The sequence below is a fragment of the Jaculus jaculus genome, chromosome 8, assembly GCF_020740685.1.
Source record: "Jaculus jaculus isolate mJacJac1 chromosome 8, mJacJac1.mat.Y.cur, whole genome shotgun sequence".
Lineage (NCBI taxonomy): Eukaryota > Metazoa > Chordata > Mammalia > Rodentia > Dipodidae > Jaculus > Jaculus jaculus.
This window is the reverse complement of record NC_059109.1, coordinates 111,416,796-111,441,537: the sequence shown is the minus strand read 5'-3', so window position 1 is coordinate 111,441,537 and position 24,742 is coordinate 111,416,796. Positions and strand designations below refer to the sequence as shown.

At 54.6% G+C, this 24,742-nt stretch overlaps 1 protein-coding gene across 6 annotated transcripts in view; it reads left to right on the top strand.

Moving 5' to 3' along the window:
- Nol4l (nucleolar protein 4 like) overlaps positions 1-24,742 on the top strand; it is a 143,865-nt gene that overhangs the window by 95,156 nt on the left and 23,967 nt on the right. For 2 of the 6 annotated variants that reach the window (XM_004668080.2, XR_006638502.1), the window contains exon 5: positions 18,551-18,692. In XM_004668080.2, the coding sequence (XP_004668137.1) occupies positions 18,551-18,692 (142 nt within the window). Of the gene's footprint in view, positions 1-7,780; positions 7,977-8,548; positions 8,568-9,660; positions 9,766-18,075; positions 18,273-18,550; positions 18,693-24,742 lie in introns of those variants that run through there. The other 4 variants (XM_045156022.1, XM_045156024.1, XM_004668081.2 and 1 more) reach the window with 4 other exon arrangements.

The window sequence follows — 24,742 nt, the reverse complement described above, 5'->3', positions numbered from 1 at the left end:
GGCCATGCTGTGTGCCGTGGGAAGCCTTGCAGCACACCTGCTGCTGCCAGAGGAGAGCAGGGCCCGGCTGGGCATGAGGGCAAGTGGAGGCAGCTCGGGGGAGGCTGTCCAGTAGCTCGGGTTCTGGGGGCAGCTGTCTCACTCGCCCTTCTGCGCGCTGCACATCCTCATACCAGGAGGAATGGCAGGTTGGGGTTGCAGCATGTTGCTCAACAGCCAGGCCTCTTCTCCAGGGGGATCCCCTGGGGGGAGGAATCTGGGGCATCCTGGATTGACAGGCATGTCGTTGGCAAAGCCAAGGCAAGGGCCCAGAGCTTGCCCACTTGGCCCTCACCCTAGAGGGGCTCTTCTGTATACCCCTGCTGCCCTCAAGTCCTAGAAGAACCTTGAGCTGGGGAGAAGGGCATAGCTGCCACAGCCCCCCTCAACAGGACAAGTGACATAGCCCTAGCCTTGCCAGCTGTGGCCATTTCAAATGACTGCAGGTATTTTGAATAGCTCAACTGCGACACACTGGCCCTCTTCTTGGTCCAGCTCTGTGCCAAGGAGGTTTCCTCACTCTTCCCTCCTGCAGTGCAGTGCCCATGGATGAAGGGATGGAGGCTCATCTCCCTCACCCCCACCACAAAATACACAGCATGTGCCTGGCCCCAGCATACCCCACACAGGAGTGAACACTCCAGAAAGAAGGCACGTGGAAGTGGGTGTCCTGGCTGCCTGGTCCATCCACAGCCAGGAACCCTGTGAATCAGTAAGGAATGCTTTGAGTGCTAAGTACAAGAACACAGTGGCTAGTGTAGTGACTAGTGTAGCAAACCATGGGTGAGAGGAGCAGAGGAGTTACTGGTTGGGGTTCTAACCTCTGCAGAGTGGAGTCCAGGTCTCAGCAGCTCTGCCGACCTTTGCTTCCAGTTGTAAGGTGGCTACGGTTGCTGCGACCGTTTTCCTCGTTTGCGTTGAGAAGATGGTGGGAAGGGGTGGGGTGAGCCTATTTCAGCAAAGCAAAAGCTTTCCCAGAGAGTCGCGGGCTCTTGTTGCTGTTTCATCGTCCAGAGCTCCTAAGGGACACTGGCAAAGAAAGAATTTCATTTTCTATCTGTGTCATTGAGAAAGACGAGGGAGAATGTGCATTTTGGGTACCAGGTAAGCGACATTCTGCCACGCTGTCTGCATGTTCACCCAGGTTTGTCCTGCTGGAGGTCGATGAGGCTCAGCACCCATGGAGAAGTCTGGCTCGGGGTGTGGGGGTGGTCCTGCCTTAGCACTCCGGAGACACACATCTCACTCCAAACCCGAGCATGGCTCCTGCTTCTAGCTCTGTGACTGCGGCGCACTCCCTGGTCTCTGAACGCCAACTTCTGCACCAATGGGTGACTGAGTCCCCTAGTTTCCTAGAGTCCTCAGCCTTCATGTGGCCCTGGCATATCGCCATTGTTTCTGGCCAACTGAATAAGAAAGCCCGGGTTGGAGGCAGACTGGTCCGCAGGAACCAGTTCCGGGTACTCTGGGGTGCTGGGCATGGTGGCTAGCCTGGCTTACTTCCCTTCTCAAGCTTCCAGTGGACACACGTCGTGTCTGCCAACACATGTGCAGAAGCAAGTGTCACGTAGTCGACAGGTTCTCACGTTTGTAAAGCAAGTACTTGAGCAACTGAGTCATCTCCCCAGCCCAGGCCTAATTTGAATAGCATGGGATTGGCTTGTCTGTCCTAGAACTTCATAGGAGCCCTGATGCACACCGGCCGGTGAGCGGTGAGCGTAGTCTGCTCAGCAGCGAGCAGCGGTGTGGTCATTTGCCGCTCCCCTCCTCTGGCTGTGGCTTCCTGGTGAGGTTCGCTGTGACGGGCACAGCTCTAGGGCGTGTTCTCCGGGGCCATCTGCACTCACTACCCACACCCAGCAGTGGAAGCCCGTGTGCACACACACAGAGTGGCCTTTGCCTCATGATGGAGCCTCTCCGAAGAAAGCCAGGAAAGAAAGGACAAGGGGCCACTTGTGCTCATGTGCTCTGTCAGAGTCCCAGCATGTGACCCGTGTTCACTGTGCGCCCGAGCCAAACTCTGCTGAAGTCACGGATATGGGTTCCTAATGAGGGCATGGCGAGTGTCTGCTATGTATTGAAGGGCCTGCCCTCCCCCTAGGTTTACAGCCCAGCTGCAGAGATAGGATACAGCGCAGGACACCAGCAGCACTACGAGCACATGATGTGATAGAAGACTTAACAGGGACCTACCACCCAATGGGGTGTCACCTCAGAGCCAGCTGGCTGGCCTGTCACCTTGCCACTCAGTGCAGAGAGAGCTGGGTTTGGTGACACTGGACAGGGTCTTTGTTGACCGTCTAGGTACCTTCCTGCCTAGCAACCCCTCCCTCCCCAATGCATCTGTCAACATAGCTTACATGGCATCTCCCTGGAGCCCTCCTGCATCCACCTCTTCCTTGAGAGCAGGCCCCACCACTTTCACAACAAATGGGACACACACCCGTAACCAGCAGCAGATGAAGAAACCACATGGTCATGGTCACCTGCTGGCCTGCAGGCTCCCGTGTGGGGGGGGGGGTTGGACAGCAGGTGACCTGCGTCATCCATGGCTGTGTCGCCTGCACTGGCCAGGGGCCTGCTATGGGGAGAAGACCCTGCAGTGTCTGTGAAAGAAGTACAGGCATGACCAAAGGCGTGGAAGGGTGAGGTGGAGAAGATGGCTGCGTGGCCGCTGAGTTCCCAGAGAGGAGCCGAAGGAGATTAGGAGAGCAGGGCTGCGCCAGGTCTAGAGAAGAGAGAGGGAGGAAGGGAAGAAGGGGGAGAGAGAGAACCTGATTCTGCCAGCAGCTGGGAGCTATTGAAGGTTTTGTAGTGGGAGAGTGACCAGAGAGTAACTGATGACACTTGAAAGCGAGACATTTCAGAAAAGAAGAATAATGGAATTGTAACTCCTACCTTTGGCCGTGGCTGTCAGGGGAGTGCATTTCAATGCCAGGCTCTTTTCATTGTATTCATAATGGGACATCTCTAACTAGAGAGGGAAGGAGCACACAGGACTGGACTGCTGCTCCTAGAGCTCAGCGAAGGTGTCAGAGCTAGCTAGGAGGCCACTGCCAGCTATGCCGAAATCAGCTAACACAAAGAGCTGGTGGGTTAGCTGAGCTCCTGCGAGTCATGCCTTATGATCCCAATGTTGTGTGAAGCCAAGGTGTCCTCTTTGGTTTGGAGGAGAGTCCCCTTTTTCAGGAACCTTCCCAGCTCTTTTCTCCATGGTTGTGCTGTACCTAGAGTGGTCTCCTTCCTCTGACATCAGGCTAAGTGTCCCCACTGTGATGTGGGCAAGGACAGTTCATGGGGACAGAGGCTTGTTGGTAGCCCAACAAGATATTAACAGATTTTTTTTCATTTTTATTTACTTTTTTGCACTTGTGTAGTGGTAGGGGGGGGGAGTCACTGCAAACAGATGCCAGACTCATGTACCACATTTTGCATTTGGCCTTATATGGGTGCTGGGGAATTATACCCAGGCTGACAGGTTTTGCAAGCAAATGCCCTTAACTACTGAGCCATCTGCCCCGCCTGTTAACATATATCTTTTTTGTGTGTGTTGTTTTTCTTTTCGTCTCCCTTCCCCATGGGCGGGGTCTCACTCTAGCTCAGGCTGACCTGGAACTCACTCTGGGGCCCCATGCTGGCCTTGAACTCCTGAAAACCCTCCTACCTCAGCCTCTAGAATGCTGGGACAAAAGTGTGTGCTAGCATGCCAGGCTCCCATTAACATGTATCTTAAAGCTACCATAGCAAGACGAGAAAAGAGAGACCAATATGATAGAATTCCAAAAACAATGGGACATTAGTGTACTACAATGATGTCATGTCCAAGCAGAATTTATTTATTTATTTATTCATTTATTCATTCATTCATTCATTCATTCATTCATTCATTCGCAGCACTGGCCGTCCATGCCAGAGCCTCATGCACACCAGACAAGCACTCCACCACCAAACCATATCCCTTGTGTGTGATGAGAAATTTAAAAAGATAGCATTAGCTGGGTGTGATGGCTTATGCTTATAATCCTGGCACTCAGGAGTCTGAAGCAGGAGGATCACTGTGAGTTCAAGACCAGCCTGGGCTACATAGTAAGTTCCAGGACAACCTGGGCTAGAGTGAGACCTTGTCTAAAAAGAAAGTAGGGCTGGAGAGATGGCTTAGTAGTTAAGCGCTTGCCCGTGAAGCCCAAGGACCCTGGTTTGAGGTTCAGTTCCCCAGGACCCACGTTAGCCAGATGCACAAGGGGGTGCAGGTGTCTGGAGTTTGTTTGCAGTGGCTGGAGGCCCTGGCGCGCCCATTCTCTCTCTATCTGTCTCTTTCTCTCTCTCTCTGTTGCTCTCAAATAAATAAATAAATAAATGAACAACAACAACCAAAAGTAGATAGTGTTCAGGGGGCAGTGGAGATGTCTTAGTGGAAAAAGCACTTGCTGTGCAAGTGTGAGGACCAGTGTTTAGATCCCCAGAACCAGCATACAAGCTGGGCAGGCGTGGTGACCTACCTGTGACCCCAGGGCATGGCAGTAGAAACAAGGGACCCCTGAGGCAAGCTGGCCAGCTGCACTGTCTTTGGGAAGAAACCAACCACTTGGAGGACCTAGCCCTAGAGGTCGGGTGTAAACCACTGTCCCGCCAGTTACTTCCCGCCGTCACTGTGACAGCGCAAGGAGACTGTCTGTGGATTACCAGGGGCCGTCTTGGAAGCTGGCTATCTGGGTTCGTTTGTCAGTTTGCTTTTTTTCTTTTCTTCCCTCCTTTCTTTCCCATATGTATATATGTGTGATGTGCATGCTCATCCCCAGCCCATCTTTTTCTTCTTTTTAAAGACATGGTCCCAAACATTCTGTGGCTAAGGATGCCCTTGAACTTCTGATCCTCCTGCCTCCACTGCTGCAGTGATGGGATTGCAGGTGTGCACCACCATCCCTGGTTCCTGCAGCTCTAGAGACTGAGCGCGGGGCTTCATGTGTGCTGGGAAAACACGGTACCACTTGAACTCCATCCCCAGCCCGGGAGTTTCTTCCCAATTGCAGAGGGGACATTTTGGCGCTTGGTTAAACACAGTCTCACAGAGGCTGAGGAGTGGTGCCCTGTCACTTGTCTGGTGTCAGCGCTAGGACTGACCTGGTCCCATTTGTCTAGAGCCTCTGTAAGATGAATGGTGTTTTAAAAATTATTTGTGAGAGAGCAAGAAAGAGGGAGAGAGACAGAGGGAGGGAGAGAGGGAGGGAGGGAGGGAGAGAATGGGCATGCCAAGGCCTCTAGCTGCTGCAAATGAACTCCAGACACATGCACTACCTTGTATATCTGGCTTATGTGGGTCCTGGGGAATCGAACCTAGGTCCTTTGGCTTTGCAGGCAAGCGCCTTAACTGCAAGCCATCTCTCCAGCCTAACTTTCTCTTTTTCTTATTTTGAACCCCTTCTTGTTTTTAACTAATCTGTCTTCTAGTTTGATGTCCTTTTTTTTCTTTTCTTTTTTTTTTTTTTTTTGAGGTACACTAGCCCAGGCTGACCTGGAACTCACTTTGTAGTCCTAGGCTGGCCTTGAACTCACATCAATCCCGAGTGCTGGGATCAAAGGCGTGCGCCACCACACCCAGCTCTTACATTTTTTTCTGCCCCCTCTTCCACAATGGTCCCTGAGCCTTGGTGTGTGTGATAGGGATGTCTCATTTAGTGCTGAACACTCTACTGTCATTTCTTCTCAGCACTTTGATGAGTTTTGTGCCCCCCCATTTTTTTTACTTTTCTGATTGTCCCCTCATCATCAGAATCAGGCAAGAGTTTTGGGGGGATAATCTAACAAAGGGAGACCCAGCCATGGGCAATGATATCTTCTGCCACATTCCTTCAGAAGGTGAATCTATGACTGGTGGCCCCACTTTTTTTTTTTGAGATAGGGTCTCATTCTAGCAGGCTGACCTAGAATTCATTATGTAGTCTCAGGGTAGCCTTGAACTCTCAGCCATCCTCCTACCTCTGCCTCTCAAATGGTGGGAATAAAGGTGTGTGCCACCACGCCTTGTCTGTTTTGGTTTTTTTCATTTGGTTGGAAGGTGTCTTCACTCTTTTGGGCAGGTATTCTTCCCACTGTCATTAGTAAGTAATTTGCAGTAATAAATGGCTTTTCAAGTGTTTTAATATGCTTGAACAGTGTCCATTCTGGTCATACTAAAATCCTATTATTATTTATTTTAATTTTTATTTATTTATTTATTTGAGAGCGACAGACACAGAGAGAAAGACAGAGGGAGAGAGAGAGAATGGGCGCGCCAGGGCTTCCAGCCTCTGCAAACGAACTCCAGATGCGTGCGCCCCCTTGTGCATCTGGCTAATGTGGGACCTGGGGAACCGAGCCTCGAACCGGGGTCCTTAGGCTTCACAGGCAAGCACTTAACCGCTAAGCCATCTCTCCAGCCCTAAAATCCTATTATTTTTAATAATAGTAAGCCTCTGGGTCCCCTGGCCAGGTCCCCACTTTGGGGACATGGTCATAGAGCCTTGTTTGCTGCTTTTAAGATGCTCTATACATGGACCATGTGCCCCTGGCAGGTTTACAAAAGCACCCAGTGTAGAACCTGGAGGTGACACGGAGGTAGTAATGTCCCCCTTTGATAGGGCCAGCTTTCTCTGCCTTCCCATGGTCTCTTCCACGCCCCCCTCCAAGGCTGGGAGCCTGGGAGAATTCATGGTCAAGAAACTGGGTCACCTAATTCCTTGTGGGGACCCACACTGCGGCCACTTGAAGGCTAGAGGGAGTTGGCCAGAGGAACAAGGACTCTACCAGCTACCAGTACAAGGTTACTGAAGGAGAGGCAGCCCCTGCAGGGAGGGCCTAGGAGGTTCCCTCTCATTCCCAGTAAGGCTGCTCAGCCAAGGCCGCCAAAGTGCTCTCCCCTGAGTTCTTTGAGCTGCAGGGCTTGGGGCCGTTTTATCAGAGATGGTAAGTGAGTGCTGCACATTTCATGCCTGCAGAAGAAAACTGCAGCTGTGCCCCCCCTGGCCGGCATGACTCTCTTTCATAGTTAGAGAAAAGGTGAGTTATCTGGGTTCAATTCCTCTTTTGAACTTCAGCTGGATTAGGCTTTGTATTTCAAGTCCAGATGTCGACCAGAGGTCAAAGGGCTCTAGAAATGTGTTGGAAAGGGACAGGAAATCCTGAGCCCAAATTATCTCATTCAGAGAGAGGAAGGATAGTTTCTATGGTGGAAACGCCCACACTTCCCTGGGTGAACTGAGCAGAGTTGTGGCCATCGCATGTGTGGGTGTGGGGACAGTCAAGCCCCACAGGCTCTCCCACACCCCAGTGGGTGGGAAGAGTGAATTGGTTAGAAAACATATTTAATTTCAGGAATAAAATTCGCTAATAGCACGTTTAAATTCACCTTTAAAAAAGCTTGTGTTTGCTGGGCGTGGTGGCGAACAACCTTTAATCCCATTACTCGGGAGGCCAATGTAAGAGGATCGCCATGAGTTCGAGGCCATCCTGAATCTATATAGTGAATTCCAGGTCAGCCTGAGCTAGAGTGAGACCCTACCTCGAAAAACAAACAAAAAACCCGTAAGTTTCCCATTGACAGTAAAATCCTTAGCATATGCGGAATGAAGTCTGTGTGCTGTTAATTTGAAGTGTCATCTTTTCTAATGGTGAGCCCTGAGCTCCGAACCTGTAGTGGTGCAGTTCCAGGTCTCACCTGTAGAGGGAGTCTTGCCTACCTTAGATTGTTCACAATGCAAAGCTTTCAGAGGAAGAAAGAAAAAGGCTTTTTAGAAGAAAAAAAGTTAGAGGGTTAAAGGCAGGCTGTTTCAAAATTGCAAACAATCGCGGTGGCTGTCTCGTTTTCTCTTCTTCGCTGGTTGCTCTGTGAATGAGTTATGGCGTACAGGAATCTGTAGAAATTGCCCTTCCTCTTCGGACGCGACCGGAGGAACCAGGAGGTGGGATCGTTATTGGATTTCTTTTGGGGGGCGGGGCATCTCCCCACAGAATTGCACGGACATCTCTATCCCTGCCTAAAACACAAGCTTTATCTGAGGCCGCTCGTTGTAACGGCGGCTTTGCACTGTGTGTGTGTGTGTGTGTGTGTGTGTGTGTGTGTGTTGGGGGGTGAGGTGTAATCTACCCGTAACTCGTCTTCTCGGTCGAGGTTCAATTCTACTGTTTTGGGACTAGCCTGTGAGGTCTCAGGCGAGTCTCAGGTTGTCCGTGGGAAGGGTGGTGTGTGTGGGGGGCGTCCAGGGTACCCTACTGGCCACCTCGCGCCGTCCCCATCCGTGTCCTGAAGCCGAGGGCTGTTTGCCCGGAGGGCTGGACCTCCGGTCGGCGTGCGTCTTCCCTCTCCCGCGGCAGTCGGTTCCTGCGGACAGTGCGCGTCCGGGTCTGGGTAGCCTTCTTGATACCGTCCCACGACTTTACAACTGTAGCGGGAGCCGGCCCCGGGTGGGCTGGAGGAACACAATGACCCGCCGAATGGGGACGGCGGAGGGAGCCGGGAGCGAGCCGGCGGCCGAGATGTTTGGGTCGAACAGGTGAGAGCGCTGCCCGGACGCGAGCGCCGGCGGCGGGGCGGGGAGGAGGGGAGCAGGGGCGGGTGTAAACTAAGTGGTGGGAAAGAGACAAAGGAAGAGAGCTTCGCGAGACGGTGCGGAATAGAGGGAAGGCGAGGGGAGGGGGCGGCCCGTGGGTAGCGCGCCGAGGAGCTCAAGCTTGAACTTGATCGGGAAGGGGAGACCCGAGGTGGGGGCGGGGGCCCGACGGCGAGCGGGCCACGTGCCCGGCTTTTCCCAGGCCCGGGGTCTCACTCGGACCTCCTGGGGCTGAGCGCCCCGGTCCTCAGCCGCCCGTCCCCCCCCCCCCCCCGCCAAGACCCGCGTCCTCTGGGAATCTGGAGACGCGTTGGCACTGAGGGCTGTCCGAAGGCCCACCGGGGCACCTAGAGTTCCTGACGATGCCTGAGTCACTTTCTTTGGGTCAAGTCTCCCTCTCATGGCCTGAACGCAGATGGTGTGCAGGCCAAGGGAGGAGAACCCCCCCCACACACAAACACACTCCACCACCCGCCCCGGGATCTGAAGACCGCAGCCCCCGGGAGCTCCAGGCGAGGGCAGATCCCACCGCCCGTTTCCCCCAGCTCAGCCCCTTGCAAGGATCCTACTCGAAGCGCTTCTCCCTTAAGAGCGCTCTCGCCCCGGAGCGCACGGCGGCGCGTCCAGCGAGCCATCATCCCTCATACCTGGCCCAGGGCCCCCTCCTTCCTCCCCTTCTACCCCACCTTCCTTTCTCCTCTCCCCTCTCCCTGGGTGCCTCCTTTTCCTCTCTTCCCCCTCCCCCCGTGCCCACTCCTCCTCGCCCGCCCCTCCACCTCCTCCTGCTGCTCCTCCTACTCCCCCTCTCCCCCTGAGTGCGTCCTCCCTACGCTCCCCTCCCCCAGGCCCCCGCCCCGTGCCCGGTCCCGCCCCCTCCCCCGCCTCCCCGTGCCCGGTGCCCCCTCCCCCTTCCTCCCGGCCGCGGCGCCGCCGCCGCCGCCGCTGCTCGCCTGGGCCCTCCCCTTGGCCACCCCCGCCCCCGGGCCGGGCAGTGACGCGCCGCGGCGGTGCCAGCCCCTCTCCCCGGGCGGCCGCGGCGGCAGCAGCAGCAGCGGCAGCTGGAGCCGCGGGGCTGTCACCGCCGCCCGCCCCGCTCACTCGCGGAGCCCCACCGCCCGTCTCCGCCTCGCTGCTCGCCCAGGTACGGAGTCCGGCGGGACCCGGCGATCGGGCCGTTTCCGGGCCCCTGGCCGCCGCCCCCCTCCTCCTGCCGCCGGCCGTTGAGCTGCGGTTAGGGGGACGTGGGGCTGGGGCGGGGGGTTCCGAGGAGGGGGACTCACGGGGAGCTCCTGCGCCGGGGCCGAGCCGGTGGGGGGGCGGGGGGGCGGGCGAGCAGCGGCGTCCTGGGTGGAGTGGGCTGGGGCGGACGAGTGTGACCGGGAGTGAGGAGGGGGCGACGGCTGCGCTCCGGGGCCTGCGGGGCACTGGGAGGTGTGCGGAGCTCCAAGTGCCTGGGGTGGCCGGGCGCACCCCACTCGGGCCGTGCGCGCCGCCGGTCCTGGGGGGCGGTGATTGTGTGCGCCGCGCCGCGCCGCGGTATTGTGCGGCGGCCACGCCGTTTGCAGCGAGCTGGGCACCGCGTCCCTGGGAGGAAGACGTTCGCGGGCGGCGGGGTGGGGGCCGGGCCGCCGCCGCCGCGGGGAGAAAGGAAGTGGACTGTGTTTGGGGATGTGAGGACGGGAAGCCCAGAGTGGCCGGGAGGGGTGCCCTGCCTGGGCGCGGGGAGTTAGGATTCGGCTGGTGGAGTTGAGGCTACTTTGGCAGGCCCCTGTACCTCCGCCAGAGGGGCGAGTGCCCTTCGGAGGTGCCCTGTCCGAGCGAGCGTAAGCCGCGGGCATCGGCGGCCCCGAGCGGAGGGGCGCTCGGGGAAGGGGTCAGCGGCGGGCTGCGGGGCGCGCGCGAGGGTTAATGTGGATTTACACCTCCGCCTGCTACTCGCCGTCCTCCACCGGCTCCTCCCGGGCCGGGACTTGGGCTGGTGGGGAGGGGGGCGGGGCAGGAGGGAGGAGTGCAACCCACCTTCCTATGCCAGCCGCTTGGTTTCAGAAGTGACCCTACTCCCACTCGGAGCTGCGTTTGCGAGTCTGGCCACCCCTACCAGGCCGAGCTTCCTGGGGGAAGCTCTCATTAAGCTTCACTAATTAGCATTATTTCTGGAGAAAGGTTAAGGTTAGACTGTCCTTTCCTTACCGAGAGACCCCCCCCTTTCTGTCCCTTTCTCCTCCCCTCTCCCTCAGAGCACAAAAGCACAAAAAGAAAGTGTGAAGAGGGGCAGATCAATGGAGAAGCCACAAACCCATTAATTCAAATGGAACCCTTTCCCCCTCTACAACATTGATTTTTCTTTCTGTCTGCTCTGAGAGCAGATGAATAACCTCCTGATCTCACCTGAAATGGTGTTTGGACTCTGTGATTTCCTCTTTCTGAGGATTGTGGCCTGAAATAGCTTCTCCCTTGAGATAAAGCCTTTCTTACTTATTCACAATCAGCTGGAAACGCCCCCACCCCAACACAGATACTCACCAAGTAGGGGTCCAGGGGACTGACTGTTGGGACTCTCCCAACTCTAATGGACAGAGCCTCTAGAGATGGCACCAGGTCCCTTGACCTCTGAAATGTGCCTACTTTCTGTCTTGTAGGTTTGTGTGAGGGAAAGGCCCCAGCGGGTAGCTTAACCCCGAGGTAGTAAATTACCCCTTCATTGGAAAGCCTTTTGAGCCTCGAAGTGTGTTTGAATGAGATCCAGACTCCTCTGCTGGGCTGTGCTATGGAGTGTCTCCTGCTCCCCTGCCCCATTCAGCACCTTCCTACAAAGCAGCGGCCGAAGAGCGAGTGACCTTCCCAGTTGAGAAGGCTGACTGGGAGGAACTTCGCCCCGGGGCCCAGACCCAGGGAGCTGGTCCACCCTGAGTTGCTCAAGAACTTTTTTGTCTCCTCTGGGTCCTTTTCCTGGAAGGACAGTCCTGCAGGGGACTAGCTCAGAGTAGCTCCCCTCTTGCCATCTTTCTGCCTGGAAGAACCTTGCTTGCAGAATTCCAGACCTCTGTTGATGGCAGGAGTCCGTGGTAAGGAATGCTGGGAAAACAGCCCATACAGGAACAAAAGCCCATACATACGAGTGGGAGGATATTGGAAGTGTTCACTCCAGCATCTACGCATCCATCAGGGCAAGGGTCTGTGATCGCGGTTCTGACAGACCGTGGGAGTGAGTGTGTAGGAGAGAGAGGGAGAGACCATCCACAGTGTGGTGGATGGCTACTGGCTAGATCACAGCCCTCCTGGCTTCCCTTCTCCGTGCAGAGCTCGTGCTTGAACGGTAGTAAGCAGAGGAGGTCTTTGAGCAGCAGAGAGTGGAATTGTGTGGGGCGTGTCTCAGAAAGACTCATTTCTCCACCACCATAGCCTGGTGGACTTGGGGTGAAGCATGAAGCAGCACCCTTGGGCACCCCACAGGCCCCGAGGCTGATTCAGAACCCCACCATGTTTCTCTCACGCCTCCTCGGTCACAAACGGGGACACGAACCCTTGCTATGCTGGATGGGTCATGGGGGTTTTCATCTTCCGTACATAGCCAGCTGATAGCTGACGTGGTCAGGTTGGGCTCAGATGTGCTTTGGCACTCCTGGCATACTCACAGGTGGCATGCACGGAGCTCACCCTAAGGAGAGCAGAAGCTGGTGCATTCTGGAGCCTGGCAAGGGCCCACAGGTGCCCCTGAAAGAGGTGCCTAACACTGAGTTGAGAAGCCATCTCTCAGTATGTACCTACTCAGTGTAGAGCCCACACAGGGCAACTGCCCATACTGGTGTTCTTCCTGGCTGCCCAGCAGACCTGGGGGTGGCACAGAGCAGGGTCTGTTTCCGGCCTGGCCCTGCAGCATCCCTTGCACATCCGTCTCCCCCTGCCCCCCTTCTTCTGAAACCCACACCCAGGGCCCTGGGTCAGGCCTGATGGCTTACACTTGCACTGAATTCTCAGCAAATCCTCCTTTTCTTTCTCAAGCAAGTGGTAGAGATAGAGTTACAGCTGTGAGGAAAGGCCTGGAAAATGCTGTGGGAGGCACGCCCCAGGATTCTGACTCCTGGAGGATGCAAATGGCTCCACTTCAGAGGCACCAGGAACCCAGTTCCAGAGAAGTTGACCCCAGTTGTAAAATAATCAGGTTACTGATAGCACCTGCCTGTAGTTACAGCCATGGATACAGGCCCACTTCCACCTTTCCTCCTCTCTCTCCCACATTCCCCTCCTCCAGGCTGTGCAGTGGTTGGTGCTAGCTTGCCTACAGAGGAGGAAGGGCCTCAGAGCTGGATAGGAGGTTGAACCTGCCCCTGAATTTTGGACTGAAGATAAGAGGCTTGAGGGTTTAGTCAGCACCTCTCTGTCTGCCCAGAGTCAGGGCTCCCGGGTTGGGGTGTGTCCTCGATGCTGACTAGGTGCTACTGCCCTCTCTGCCAACCCAAGTTCCCTTTTCAGAAGGGTAGTCAGCCCTGTGACCTGTGGCAGCACACACTCTGGTGTGCCAAATCTGATGAACTTTTATTGCTAGGTGGGCATGGCCTCAGGCTTCAGGGTGACAGGAGCAAAGGCTAGAAGGACCCAGGGTGAGTGACATAGGGGTCTTAGGATAGTGAACTGAAGCATGGAGTGCAGACAGTTTTATTTTCTAATGAACACCCCATTGAAGTTTGTAAATAGAGAGGGGAAAATTAGTGGCCCCAATTCCCTTGTGATTTCCAAAGGGAACTGGAAGAGGTGACCTACGTGTGACCTCTTGAGGTAGTGGGGGAGCGTCTTGAGGCTCTGCACAGGCCCAAGGCTACCATCCTTCCAGTCCTGTGCTGGCTGCCTCCCTCCCTTCCTCCCTCTGGTCCCTCTAGACTTAGGTGATGGGTCTGAACTGTTGTGTTGGTAATTGTCTGTATAACTGGCCTGCCTTGGCTCAGGAGCAAGTAGGTGAGTGAGTTAGAGTCTGCCCCCCTGGCCACTGGCCTTACCCCAGGACCAGCCAGGCGGTGCTGCAGCAGGAGCCACAGAGGGCTCTGGAGAAGTCTCCTTTCCAGGTCAACGCCAGAAATGTGGGGACCCTAAAGGTAGTTATGTCAGTCTGATCACAGCTTACTTGGTTTTGTTTGTTTTCTGAAATGTTAGGTTTCTCCCTTAAAAAACAATACTGTATTTGGGCTGAAGAGATGGCTTAGTAGTTAAGGCAAGCGCTTGCCTATGAAGCCTAAGGATCCATGTTCGATTCCCCAATACCCATGTAAAGTCAGATGCACAAGGTGGTGCATGCTTCTGGAGTTCGTTTGCAGTGGCTGGAGGCCCTCGTGTGCCCATTCTTTCTCCCTCTTTTGCCCTTTTCTCTGCCTCTTTCTCTCACAAGTAAATAAAAATAAAATACTAAAAAAGAGAGCCGGGCATGGTGGTGCATGCCTTTAATCTCAGCACTTGGGATACAGAGGTAGGAGATCATCATGAGTTCGAGGCCACCCTGAGACTACATAGTGAATTCCAGGTCAGCCTGAGCTAGAGTGAGACCCTACCTTGAACCCCCCCAATATATATGTATGTGTGTGTGTGTGTGTGTGTGTGTGTTTTATGCTGTCAGGGTGGCAAAAAAATCTTAGGACCACTTCTGACAAAGCTGGGGTTGGGGTGGTAGAACCCTGAGAGCTTTGGAAAAAGTTTCTGGGGAGAGAGCTGTTGGTGTTCAGTAATTGTGCAGGGGTCCCACAGCCTGCTCCTTACCTGTCTGTGGGTCCAAAGTTGTAGCTGGTTCCTCTCTTAAACACTGTCGGAAGGTAAGGAGCCCCTGGTCCAGGTCCACAGGCACCAGCACAAAGCGGGTGCTTGATAATGTGCGTCAGCTCTCTGAGGAGGTGAGCAGTGTGCGCTCGTCTGTCTGCGCAGCTCAGGCTCCACTGCCCGTGCATTCCTTCGGGTACCATCTTGAGGCACTCTGTCATTTCGCAAGCACGTTCTTTACATGGAGGGTGGAAGCATGCTATGGTGGCTCTGGGTATACTGTCTGGATTCCGATCCCTGCTCTGCCACTGCCTCTGTACCCTGGCAATTGGGGCAAGCCTTAGAGGGGCAGTGGCCAGACCTGGCGATAGGCTGCCCTAGGTGCCTGCCTTGTGTGTTGGGGGGCATTGTAAGGGAATTTCATGGACCCCTTGCCAAGAAGTCCTGGAGCCTCCAAGCATACAGGCCCTGCTTGGTTTCTCTTACCAGGTGATTTCAGTGTCAACGTGAAATAATACAGCCCATCTGTTTGGGCAGAGCAGGGCAGGGTGGAGTCCACTTTGGACAGGCTGGTCATCTGAGCCAAAGCAACCCTAGGCTGTGTGTGGGGTGACCGGTGGCGTGGCTGCAATAGGGGAAGCACGTAGCTGCTGGCCCACCAGCTAGGGCCCCAGTTTTCATATGGCCCCTGTTCAAGGACTGCGCAGTGGGACCTGAGCCCTTAATTGTCAAATTAATGTAGCATCCTCATTAAATACTAGCATCCTGCCAGCCAGTTCAGTCACTTCAACAAGTCTCGCTGGCCTCATGGGGAATTCAGAGAGCACACGGCTCCCATTCTTGGAAGGGCATGGGGCTTTCTGGGGTCTCACAGTAGTTGTGGGCTATGCCTGGGCTAATGATACAGACAGGTGAGTTGTTTAAGAAGAGGAATTGTGGAGAATGAGGTGGGCAGGATGGGCAGAAGTATGAGGGGGTGCCTGGGCCTCTGCAGTGCTACAGAGCTGGCTCTGCCACTTGGTAGCACATGGATTTGGGCATGAGCCTTGGCATTCTCACCCATTGGTGGGCCTGGGGAGGTATAGTAAGGGGAGCTGTCATTAGTGCTGGGGCTGCTTTGTCACCTGCTATTGCTCAAAAAATAAAGTGTGCATGGGCATGCATGTGCCACTGTGTGCAAGTGGAGGTCAAGCTCAGGGTGATAGTGGGTACTTTCTACCTTGTTTAAGACAGGGTCTCTTGTTTGCCACGGTGCACACCATTCTAGCCAGCGCTTGAACTTCAGGGCTCTTCTGACCCTGCTTCCCATTGCCAAAGGCACCGTAGGCTTACCGATGCCTCCATCACCATGTCTGGCTTGAGCTGGTGCTAAGAATCCAAACTAGGGCTGGAGAGATGACTTAGCAGTTAAGGCAGCTAGCTGCCTGTGGAGCTTGAGGACCTACGCTCAACTCCCCAGAACCCACTGCACAACGCATATGGTGATATACGCACCTGGAGTTCATTTGCAGTGGCTAGAGGCTCTAGTGTGCCCATTCTTCCTCCCTCCCTCCATCTTTCCCTCTCTCTCATAAATAAGTAAATAAACTTCCAAAGAAAGAAAGAAAGAACCCAAACTAATTATCAGGCCTGTGCTGCAGCAAGTACTTTTAACCACTGAGTCCCCATCTCCTCAGCCTTTCTGCTCTTACCGATGGGACCTGGCTTGAGCAGCCTTCAGTGCGCTCCTGCCATCCTGGCCTGCCCCTTGGCCAGCCGCTCTGTAGTGAAATGCTCCCCGGCTTTTGTCAAGAAGACAGGCACTGACCTGCCCAGGGCTCTTTGCCCCTTGGGAGGAAACGAGGATGCCCATGTGGCTGTGCTGCCTCATGTGCTCATCTGTTCCCAGGCACAGCAGCATATGCCTGGCATCGTGTTGCCTGTGCTGGAGCAGTGCCCCTACAAAAGCACACAGTCCCCTCCCTTCTTTCCTCAGCCTGCTCAGTGTTGTCCCCTTGACCAGCAAGGTCTTCCTTGACTGTCCTGGTAGACACAGCCCAGCAAGCTGTTCTTCCTGCGCTTAATTTTGCATTGCTGCCATCGTGACCACCAGCATGAGGTACATCTCCTCTGTGGATGGGGAGTGCCAGGCAGGCCAGGACTGTGTCTTCTCCGCAGCTGGATTTGCGGCATTTAGCAGACACTTGGCCCGTAGTTGGTATTCAGGGACTACTTGCCAAATGAGTGGGCTGGATGGAGGGATGAGTGAATGAACACTTTGAGTGGATGGTACTTCCCAGCTAACGAGCCTGGCGAGGGAGTGCGCAACTGATCACAGTAGTCGTGACACTGGGAGACTGAGGCAGGAGGCTCGAGTCAGGGCCAACCTGGACTCCATTGGGAGACTGTCTCAAAAATAAAAGTGGTAGCGGCCGGAGGGATGGCTTAGCAGTTAAAGCGCTTGTCTGCAAAGCCAAAGGACCCAGGATCGATTCCTCAGGACCCACGTAAGCCAGATGCACAAGGGGTCGCATGCGTCTGGAGTTCCTTTGAAGCTGCTGAAGGCCCTGGTGCGCCCGTTCTCTCTCTAACAAAAATAAAGTAAATATTTAAAAAATAAAAGCGGTAAGAGAGAACCAGGTCTTCTAATTCATGTGTTCTAGCAGTACCTAGAGCAGGGCCCCAGCAAGCGCCTACCCCCAGGGCCAGCTGGGAAGGCAGAAAGCCACCAGCCAGTGGCCTTGTCCCATACCTCTAAGGAACCCTCTGCTGCTGTACCCTATGCAGGGAGAGCCTTTTGAGCACACGCACCCCTGCAGCTGTGAGCTAGCATGCTGTCTTGAAGGCAGGCAGGGGGAGGGTGAGCGTGTGCGCATTGAGCAGGCATCTGGGGTGCCTGTGTGCAGGGGCCCAGTGCCTGTATGGCGGGAGCACTGTGGCTCTGTCCCCGAGGCTCTGAGGAGGCGTCCCGACCGCCACGGTGTTGTAGACAAGCTGCTGTGCTCTGGACTCTGCTCAGAGGGTCTACACTGCTGCGCAGAAGCTGTGAATTCCAGCAAGCTCCCTGCCAGCCTTGGGGTCAGGGGAGGGAGGGAGGTCGAGGCTCCTGTTCCCCAGCGCTTAAGAGCAGACGTGTCTGCCCAGGAGCAGCCCCACAAAGTTCTCAAACCAAAGTGTGCTTGCTCACCACAAAAGATGTTTGTGAGGAGGCTGTGGAGGGTAGGTTTGGGGGATACTCTGCCATGAGCTATTGTGTCTTGCTGGCTTGGAGGGGGGCGCTAGTGAGGTCTGGATTTCCCATGTGGCACTGTTGGGCCATCTTCCCATGTATTGTAACCCACACCTAAGCACAGTTGCTTGCTGCTACAGAGAGAGGCTGGGCTAGCAGGAGGTGGGGTCCCTTCCTGCTGGAAGGCTGGATTGAAGGGGCCCCACCCTGGGGGTTCCCGGATGACTAGCCAAGGGCACAGCAAAGCCAGCAGCAGCCCAGGAGAGGAGCAGGCGTGGTCTTCTCCAGCAGGCCATTCAGCTGTTTGGAAGGCTCTAGAGGTTCCCCCCATCCCCAGGCCCTTGAGCAGAACCCCTTCTGATCAGAAACCTGGCCCACCCCACCCCTTCATTCTCTGCACTTTTGGGGCCGGCCTGCTCTGCTCTGGAAGCTGCCCAAGCACAGCTTAGGAGGAGGAAGACAGGAAAGTCCTCTGGGCCGGGGCCGGGGGAGTGGGAGAAAGGAATTCCATGCATGCTCCACAGGAGTTGGCAGCAGGCCTGGTAGGGGACTCCGCCTTGGCCTCCTCTGTGCCCAACATGTCCCTCTGCCCAGTGCTGGCCACAGGGCACTGTGTGGACTGAGCCTTCTTCCCTGGGCTATGGGCGGGGAATGGTGGCCCTTGTTTACAGCGCTCATTTCAACCTTGGCTCACAAGGGTAAGTAAGAGCCAGTCCCTGCTATCCGCCCTACAGGATGTGAGACCTCATAATTGTCTTCAATTACAGAGAGCTCAGGGCCCTCAGCCCCAGCTTCCGCCAGGAACCAGAGCTCAGGCTGCTTCCAGGGGGGCGGGGGGAGGGCCACTGAGCTCTCACTGCAAGGTCCTGGGGGCTCCCCGTGCCCTCTGGGGCCTTTCCAAGCCTGCCCACAAGGCCACTTGAGCCGCAAGTGCGCATGCCCCTGATAAACACCTGCCTTCTTTGTCTCTCCTCAGGATGAGACTTCTGTGAGCAGTGAAGATTTTGATATGAATGACTCCACATGGATGTCAGCTGACCCCCACCTGGCCTCCAGCCTGAGCCCCAGCCAGGAGGAGAGGATGCGGAGCCCACAGAACCTTCATAGCCAAGAGGATGGTGAGTGCCCCTTGGAGGAGCTGGCAGGGGAGGGGCCGCATTTTCTTGTGAGCTCTGGATGGTGAAACCCAGGTGACACTGGGGTGATCTCTGTGGACTTAGAAGCCAGCCTGTTGTGGCCAGCATCTCCACAGGTCCCACTGCCCCTGTCCCTGGTTCCTGAAAAAGCAAGTTGCTCCTTAGGCAGAGCGCCCATCCGCCTGTGAGCTGAGGGAGTGTCATGCCTGTCTGTGCCGATGGGTTTGTGGGATGAAGATCTGTCACCATGGTTCAGGTCTGGGAATGTCAGTGATGTGTGACCCAGAGTAGTACCAACTGCACAGCAGTGAGAAACAGCAAAGCCCCTGTGGTCTGGGTGAGGCTGGCTGTGGGACAGTCGCCTGGCCAGTGGCCAGACAGCACAGGTGTCTAAAAAGCACATTGGGGCTTTGGTGGCTGACCAGGATGGGCCCAACTGCCTCCTCTGGCGTTCTTCTGGTGGTTGGAGAGTCCAGGTCAGAAGTCAGATCCCAGGGGTGCACTCCACAGTTCCTACATGGGGCGTGGGGAGGGGGCTCTTAGGCCGCACGTCTGCTTTGGCTTGGTAAGATTGGGGATGTGGGATGGCATCTCTAGTCAGAACTCCCAGAGAGGCTCGTATTTCCTGGGAGCAGATGACTAGGGGTGAGGGGATGAGCCGAAGCGGGGCCCCAGAGAACTGGGGTGTAGGAGCTGGCAATTAGGAGAGGTCAAAGGTCAAGGCTTGGAATGTGGGAGGGAGGCACAGGGTTAAAAAGGGGTGTAATGTTAACTCTGCAAAATGGGTGAGCCTTAAAGAGTAAATAAGGGGTAGGAGCCTTGCAGTTTGGGTCAAAGTTCGTCTCCATGGCAGAACCCACATGCCTGTCCTCCCAGCCTGAATCCAGCTTTGTCTGGGAGGAGTCCAGCCCAGAGGCAGCTGGAGGTGTCTGGGCCAGGGGCTGGGGAGCCTGAGGGTGGCTGTGTGAGGAGTGGGGTACGAGACTACTAGAAAAGAAAAGGCTTTTGTGCCTTGATGCCTTGTGAGGTCAGCGAGACCCCCTCGTGCCTCCAGCCTCCAGACCTCTACTTTCTTCCAGTGTTCCCACGGGGTGGGGCCTGGTGGGGGCTGCCAGAGGCTCCCAGAGGCTCTGGGGCTGGGACAGCCTAGCAGCTGACCTCCAGCCTCATCTGAACTGATTAAGAGCCACACCCAAAGGCATACCAAGATCTGTGCCAGCAATACTTAGCAAGAACCATCGGCTATACCTTCCCAAGAAAGATACAGAGACTGTATTCTCTGTACTTGTTCCCAAACGCCTTGCTGCACTGTTGCCCCCCCGCCACACCCGCTGGGAGTCTGGCCGCTGTCTGAGATACTTCCAGGGTCACCGAATGGAGCGGAGCCCTCAGGACAGGCAGCAGAGCACAGGGCTTCTGTGAGCACCACGCGTGTCCTCGGCCTCCCTCACCCCCACAGAGGCTGGTGATTCTGCAGAATCTGCGGGGGTCCGTTGTCCTGCAGCCACCCACAGGAGACCAGTATGGGCATCCTGGGTGTGGTCACATGCGTCCCAGGCCCTGCCTGGCCATGGGCTCCTGGCTGAGGACAGCTGGCCTGCTGACAAAACAAGGGTGTTTATGAGGATGGACAGTGGAGTGGGAGACAGGGAGGATGGTGTTGATCATGAACCCACCAATTTAATTATTTAATCAGTGGCTGAGTCTGGAGGCTGATGTACTGGCCAGTGGTTGGCCTAGGTTTGTGGGGTGGGGGCGGTATATCACAGGCTATAAGGAAGCCCAGACAGCTGGTCTTGTCTCATGTGCGCCCCCCCCCCATGTCCTTAGGCCCTGTTGGTGACCACTGTGTCTGCCCAAAGGATTCCTCGGAGGGTATTTGGCTTGGTACGAACACAGCACGGCATCCTGTCCCAGCCCTATGGCTGCTCTCTCATCTACAGTGTAGATGTGGGCTGAAATCTGGCCCCCTTGCGTGAGCCCAGGTGAAACCTTGGGCATTTTCTTGTCTGCTGCACTTCATGAAGGGTAGGGGGCGGGGACAGACCCAGTGCGAGGCTCTGGCGGGCCTGCCTTCCACACTTGGTCATGTGCCTTTATACTAGATGCTTCCTTCAATCTCACAATCTCCCCACAGTGGACTTGGTGGGCCGCCTCTGACCCACAGTCCTCCGAGGCACTCTGGACAGGTACTGTGTGTAGATGCTAGCCTTCTCGCCAGATATGTGCCTGGTCTGTCACAGGGGCCTACTGAATGTTTGTGGTACAGGTGAACAAGCTAGCTGTCATTTATAGAGACCTGCCCCCAGGCATGTTATCAGGGGAAGTAGGGGTCCCTCCTTGTTGGGGACAAACTGGCTTCTTTGTCTGCTGGGGCTACAGGGCTCCTGTGTCCATCCACCCAGCTTATCCACTCTGAGCACTTGGAAGAAACAAGCTTGCCTCCCCTTCTTTAAATTTTTGTTTATTAAAAATTTTTTTGGAATTTTTATTTACATATTTGCAAGCAGAGAGAGAGAAGAGAGACAGAGAGATTGGGCCTACCAGGGTTTCTAGCCACTGCAAACGAACTCCAGATACATGTGCCACTTTGTACATCTAGCTTTACATGGGTACTGGGGAATCGAATCCAGGTCCTTAGGCTTTGCAGGCAAGCACCTTAACCTCTGAGCTGTCTCTCCAGCTTTAAACATGTTCATTTTCTTTCTCCTCTAGTGATAACAAATTGCAAACAAATTCCAGACTCATGCACCGCCTTGTATATCTGCCTTACATGGGTAATGGGAAATCAAACCTGGGTCCTTAGGCTTTGTGGGCAAACACCTTAACCACCAAGCTGCCCTGTTTGTTCATTTTTGAGACGAGTCTCACCACCTAGCCCAGGCTGGCCCTGAACTAGAGGCAGTTCTCTTGCTTTAGACTCCTGAGTGCTGGGATTATGGGTTTGGGCCAGCGTACCCGTCTTTTCCTGTTAAATTTGAAGGAAGGTAGATGTAGGCTGGTTTTGGCAGAACAGGTTCCATGGCTGGGACAACTGAGCCCAGTGAATAGAGAACACACTGGGCTTCGCCCTGGGGGCCTTGTCTTAGAGACCTTGTCAGGCAAGAGGCCCTCTCACCCTGAGCCACAGCTGGGCTTTGTCCTCTCCTGCCCCTGACTCCCAGTCTTCGTCTTCTAGACTTCGTATGGTAACTTCCCCACCCCCACCGCATCATTCCCACAAGTCCCTCCGTCAGGACCGTGGCTACCTGTGAGGACATCACTTAGGAAATTGAGGACTGGGGAGACACTGGGTATCTGACCAGCACCAAGTGGAGAGGGCACTGGTGCTCCCCCACTCTCTACAGTGCAGACATAGTTGTGTGGTGCCAGGTCTCCACACACTCAAGAGCGCTGGCCTCTTGGGCCTCGGGCAGTGCCGGCTGGCTCCCGCGGCCGCCTCCTGCCCACACCACATGGACTAAACCCTGCTAGCCGCTTTGCTCTTTATCCTAGGTCTTTATGCCACGGCTGCTTGTGGCTGTGCAGAGAGGCTGCTGAGGACAGCCAGCTGTTGAGACTTCTTGTAGAGTCCCTGAAATGTCTAGTGTTGCCTTGAAGCTGAAAAGCCCATCAGCCTATCATGCTTTTTCTGTCTGTGGGATTCTCTGCTTGATAGCTGTGTCTTTTTTTAAAACATATATACACACATGCATACAGGGTCTATACTTACAAACAACAAACCATGGTATTTCCTTTCCCCCTCCCCCACTTTCCCTTCACAACTCCGCTCTCCATCATAGCCCCTCCCTCTCTCTGTTAGTCTCTCTCTTATTTTGATGTCACCGTCTTTTCCTCCTGTTATGAAGGTCTTGTGTGGGTATTGCTAGGCATTGTGAGGTCCTGAATATCGAGGCCAAATTCTGTCCAGACAGTAGTATGTTAGGAGTGGTACCCTTCCTTTGGCTCTTACATTCTTTCCGCCGCCTCTTCCTCAAAGGACCCTGAGCCTTGGAGGCTGTGAAATGTTTTAGTGCTGGACACTCCTTTGTCCCTTCTCAGCACTGTGTTGCCTTTTGGGTCATCCCAGTGGTCACCACCATCTGAAAAAGAGAAGCTTCTCTAACCAGAAGTGAGTAGCATTAATATATGAGCATGAACATTAAGTGTCTTGCTTTCAGAGCAGTTTGTTGAAAGTAATATATGCATTTATCCAGACCTATGTCTTTTTTGTTGTTGTTTGCTTATTTGTTTTTCAAGGTAGAGTCTCACTGTAGCACAGGCTGACACATGAAATTCGTTCTGTAGTCTCAGGGTGGCCTTGAACTCATGGTGATCCTCCTATATCTGCCTCCCAAGTCCTGGGATTAAAGGCATGTGCTACCACGCCTGACTTTTTTTTTTTTTTTTTTTTGAAGTTTTCTTTGCAGGTAGGGTCCCACTGTAGCCCATGATGACCTGGGACTCACTCTGTAGTCCCAGGCTATCCGCCAACTCACAGTGATCCTCCTTCCTTGGCCTCCTGAGTGCTGGGCTTACAGGCTGGAACCCAGGGCCTGGCACAGAGCAGTGCCTGGGAAGAGGTTGAGTGAATGAGTGGATGGAAAGGTGAAGGCACGTGCATACCAGCAGGGTGGCAGCCTCCCAGAGACCAGGGTCTCAACTGTGTCTACAGATCCCACCTTCCATTCCCCACAGCCATGGCTCCACCAGTCCCTTCACCCAGCCTCTTCCTGAGTGGAAAACGTGAGGCCTGGCCTCCAGAAGGGATGTTTGGGGGCAGGGAGCGGACATTACTCACCTCCCGGCAGACAGGAAGCTTGTGCCAAGGGACAGTGTAGGGTCTGACTTCCGCCTTCTGCAGTGTAGGCTGTCAGGGGTTGCTGGGCAGGAATTGTGTGGCGCCTGGAGCATTTCAGGGCTCATGTGTGCCCCTCTGAGAAGGTGGCTGAACCTCCTGCAGCGTGCCTCCAGAACCTACTGAGCATGAGCTCTTCCCTCAGTCAGATTGGGCCTGTGGACCAGAGCCTCCCCCTGGGGCCCAGAGTGAGGCTGGACAAAGCCAGGGAGGGCTCTCATCAGTTTGGCCAAGTGGATATTGACTGTGACACACAGGTCAGTAGCCTCGAACTCATGGAGATTCTCCTACCTCTGCCTCCCAAGTGCTGGGATTAAAGGCATGTGCCACCAAGCCCAGCTGTTGTTTTTTTAAATTTTTTTAAAAAATTTAATTTATTAGTTTTCTTTTAAGCAAATACAGGCAGTTTGGTACCATTGTTTAGGCTCATCCATGATCTACCCCCTCCCAATGGACCCTCCTTGTTGATGTAAATGAGTCGTGCATTGTGGAGTTAGCCCACAGTTATTGGTACGATAAATGTCTCTGCATTTTTAAAATTTTTTTTATTTGTTTTTATTTGAGAGAGACAGACAGAGAGAAAGAGGCAGAGAGAGAGAGAGAGACAGAAAATGGGCGCACCAGGGCCTCTAGCCACTGCAAACGAACTCCAGACTCGTGCACCCCCATGTGCATCTGGCTAATGTGGGTCCTGGGGAATCAAGCCTTGAACCCTGGTCCTTAGGCTATCAGGTAAGCGCTTAGTCGCTAAGCCATCTCTCTAGCCCTGTTGTTTTTTTTTTTAATTAATTATTTTTTTAATTTGGAAAGAGAGAGAAAGAACAATAGCAAGAGAGAGACAATGGATGTGCCAGGGCCTCTTGTCATTGCAAATCAACTCCAGACACATGTGCCACTTTGTGCATCTGGCTTTGACATGGACAGTGGAGAGTTGAACATAGAGTGTCCAGCCTTGCAAGCATGAACCTTCACCACTGAGCAGTCTCTCCATCCCACTTCTTTCTTTTTTTCCTCCCCAGTTCTACCACAATTACTTTCTGTCTTCTTTTATTTTATTTATATGAGAGAGAGAGAGAAGAGGTGCACCAGGGCCTCCAGCTCCTGCAAACAAACTCCAGGCACATGCACCACCTTGTGTGTCTGGCTTACGTGGGTCCTGGAGAATTGAACCTGGATGCTTAGGCTTCATAGGCAA